This window comes from Propithecus coquereli, unplaced genomic scaffold (genome assembly GCF_000956105.1).
Source record: "Propithecus coquereli isolate 6110/MARCELLA unplaced genomic scaffold, Pcoq_1.0 Scaffold49, whole genome shotgun sequence".
Classification (NCBI taxonomy): Eukaryota; Metazoa; Chordata; class Mammalia; order Primates; family Indriidae; genus Propithecus; species Propithecus coquereli.
This window is the reverse complement of record NW_012150729.1, coordinates 8,144,813-8,148,250: the sequence shown is the minus strand read 5'-3', so window position 1 is coordinate 8,148,250 and position 3,438 is coordinate 8,144,813. Positions and strand designations below refer to the sequence as shown.

Sequence of the window (3,438 nt, the reverse complement as noted above, 5' to 3'; positions counted from 1 at the left end):
GAATAATTTTATTAACTGCTTTATCTTTTCCCACCCCAAGGGCTATTTCTGCCTATGACAATAGGATACTACCTTGTGCCTCCTTCGCTTGTGCAACTAATACTTCTCTCACGGATCATTCACATCTTGCGCCTTGGAAAAGGACCAAAGGTGTTCCATAATCTGGTGGTTCCCTTCATGCTGTCTCTCCCAGCACTGTTGAACATGGGTCTTCTCCTCTTCCTGGTCATGTTTGTCTATGCCATCTTTGGAATGTACAGCTTTGCCTATGTTAAAAAGGAAGCTGGAATTAATGATGTGTCCAATTTTGAAACCTTTGGCAGCAGTATGCTCTGTCTTTTTCAAGTTACAATATTCGCTGGTTGGGATGGGATGCTCAATGCAGTTTTCAACAGTGAGTGGTCTGACTGTGACCCTGATAAAATTAACCCTGGGACTCAGGTTAGAGGAGATTGTGGTAGCCCCTCTGTTGGGATATTTTACTTTGTCAGTTACATCCTCATATCATGGCTGATCATTGTCAATATGTATATTGTTGTTGTCATGGAGTTTTTAAATATTGCTTCTAAGAAAAAAGTCAAGACCTTGAGTGAAGATGATTTTAGGAAATTCTTTCAGGTATGGAAACGGTTTGATCCTGATAGGACCCAGTATATAGACTCCAGCAAACTTTCAGACTTTGCAGCTTCTCTTGATCCTCCTCTTTCCATGGCAAAACCAAACAAGGGCCAGCTCATTGCTTTGGATCTTCCCATGGCCGTAGGAGACAGAATTCATTGCCTTGACATTTTACTTGCTTTTACAAAGAGAGTTATGGGTAACGATGTGAGGATGGAGAAAGTCCTTTCAGAGATAGAATCAGGGTTTATGTTAGCCAACCCTTTTAAGATCACATATGAGCCAATTACAACTACTCTGAAACGAAAACAAGAGGCAGTTTCAGCAACCATCATTCAGCGTGCTTATAAAAATTACCGCTTAAGGCGAAATGACCAAAATACATCAGATATTCATGTGATAGATGGTGACAGAGATGTTCAAGCTACTAAAGAAGGTATCTCCTTTGACAAAGCTAAGGAAAAGTCAACTATTCAAAGCGAGATCTAATCCCACTTACCACCTCTTTACCTCCTTCATATAGCTCAAAAATGTTAAAAGTGTAAATCAGAAATAAAAGCAAAGATCAGAGAAAGCAGAGATAATAATTGACTGTTTACAAGCCATGGACGTGAAGCTGTATTCACAAGACTCCATGCCAAATTCACTTTTTTAGCACTATATGTTAAGTCTAACCAATCAGGAAAGACAACTCCTTAAAATTGCTGCAGCGATTTAAAGTGGGTTAAAGTTGCCTTTGGACAATCCAGTGTTTGTTTTTTCTGTATGGTTTATATGGTGTGTGCCTCTTCTAGAGGATAGGGGAAGGTGGCGTTAGAGATTAGCAACAAAGGAGGCTTCCTTGTACATTTTACGTCTAATTTTATGGGCTTCAAGTCTCACCACTATTAGGACTTAGTTACAAATAAACAAATATTTTCTTAATATGGATGGTGAAATGCTACAGGCCATTAAATCACAAACTTGCCTAGACAAATGCCAGTTAGGGGAAGGGAGAGGGCAGTTCCTTAGAAAGTGCCTTTGAGATCAATCATGGAGATTGTTCAGCTGGTTAAAACCACATTGAAAAAGAGGGGTTGAAGCTCTATTTTCATTTTTGTTTGTTCTTGTTTTCTTTTATTTTTGGTTTTGGGAATTAATGTTGTTTCATTGTTCTCAGGCTCCCAGTTTCTCATCTCTTTGGCTAGTTCCACCTAAGCTCTGGCTCTTGAAGAGGATAAATTCATAAAATAAGAAGCATAAAGGAAGCTGACAGTTATGGTCTACCTTTTCTTCTCATTTACACTTTTTTAACAGTATGCATTACTAAAATGATGTACTAGATAATATGTTAATAGACTCAAGCTTTGCCTTATCATAAAAGTGATGTATTTTTTACCATTTATCTCTAGTGTATTTCTGAGTTGGTAAGATCTGGCAATACATGCTGTAATATGAACCAGAGTTGTCGAGAGCTACTGTTATGTCCAGGAATTTAATTTTCACAGTGTCTTTTACTTGGGAAACTGTGGCTACTTTAAAGTACTTTTCACTGACTTTATGCTTCTTTATAATTCAGAGAAAGAAAATGATCACTCAAACTATAAAGTACTTTTCACTGACTTTATGCTTCTTTATAATTCAGAGAAACAAAATGATCCCTCCAACTATAAGGAATATTAATTAGGAGATAAAAGTATAAGTTTGTTGTTGTTTTACATTAGTGTATACAAGTTAGTTTTCACTTACACATCTATTATTCCAAGTTTTTAAAAATTTTTATCTCATCACATACATCATTACTCTGAAAAATTCTTTATGTTCAAAGAACTTTAAAATCTTGAACATTAGTTTTCACTATTGAAATTATATTTAAAGGAGAGGCACAAATAGTTGTTTTTTGACTTATTCATAAAAGTGCATTTACATCCATGTAGTTTGAGATTCTAATATTTATTCCATCTGTATGAAGATTGATTTCAATGTGCCTACAAAGTACTAAAAGATTCAAAAAGAAAATCTGTATACTATTGACTTAAATGACATCCTTTAAATATGTTGTATGACATTCAATAGCATTTACATATCAGTAATTGTATTTTATTATGAATGCATGATCTTGAGCCTTAAATATTATAATCTTTTTCTGCTCCTCAGAAATGTAATAACCTTACCGAGATGCCTTTGGGGGATCCCCTAATTAAATGTAATTTCAGGGTTCTGTTTTTTTCTATAAGTGTTCCTTCCCTTTCTCCTCCTGCTCTCCATCACGTGATGGGGACCAGAGAGGAATCAGTGTTAACTTGGTGACAATGTGGCAGTTGGTGCTTTATCCAAGCTTCTCAGTTTTCCATTTCTTGGGAATGCTTTAATGTGTAAACTTCTTCAGATACTTAAACTGAATCATAACTTGCTTATATAAATTCCATAAAGACAACAAACTGATTTTAGTTTGAAAATTATAGCTTTTAGTTACAAATGGTGTTACCAGTTACCTTCCAAAAGCTGTAAAAAGAATTATTTTTAACAAAGTCTTCTAATATATCTTACTTTTTAGGTACTATAGGAAATAATAAATACAATCTGTTAACCACAAAAAGCTTTGTTTGTTTTCTTTTTTCAATTTGGTAAGTCAGGCTGACAACTCTGTGTAGTAGAATTTTTTAAAATAAGCTTTACATTAAAGCTTATTCATTCATGCTGAAAATTCAAAACTAGAAACACTTGTGCTTAAATTATATCATTTAATTTTATAAAATGAATGTTAATAAGTTTACCAGAGACCCCTATACATTGACAAAATATTCAAAACACTCCTCTTATCAAAATTACAATTTTAAT

At 34.6% G+C, this 3,438-nt stretch overlaps 1 protein-coding gene across 1 annotated transcript in view; it reads left to right on the top strand.

The window, feature by feature from the left end:
- Nucleotides 1-1,107, top strand: part of SCN7A (sodium channel, voltage gated, type VII alpha subunit) — a 113,827-nt gene extending 112,720 nt beyond the window's left edge. The window contains exon 19 of the mRNA XM_012655825.1: nt 41-1,107. Coding sequence (XP_012511279.1) covers nt 41-1,107 — 1,067 coding nt within the window. The remainder of the gene's footprint in view (nt 1-40) is intronic.
- Nucleotides 1,108-3,438: the final 2,331 nt, after the last annotated feature.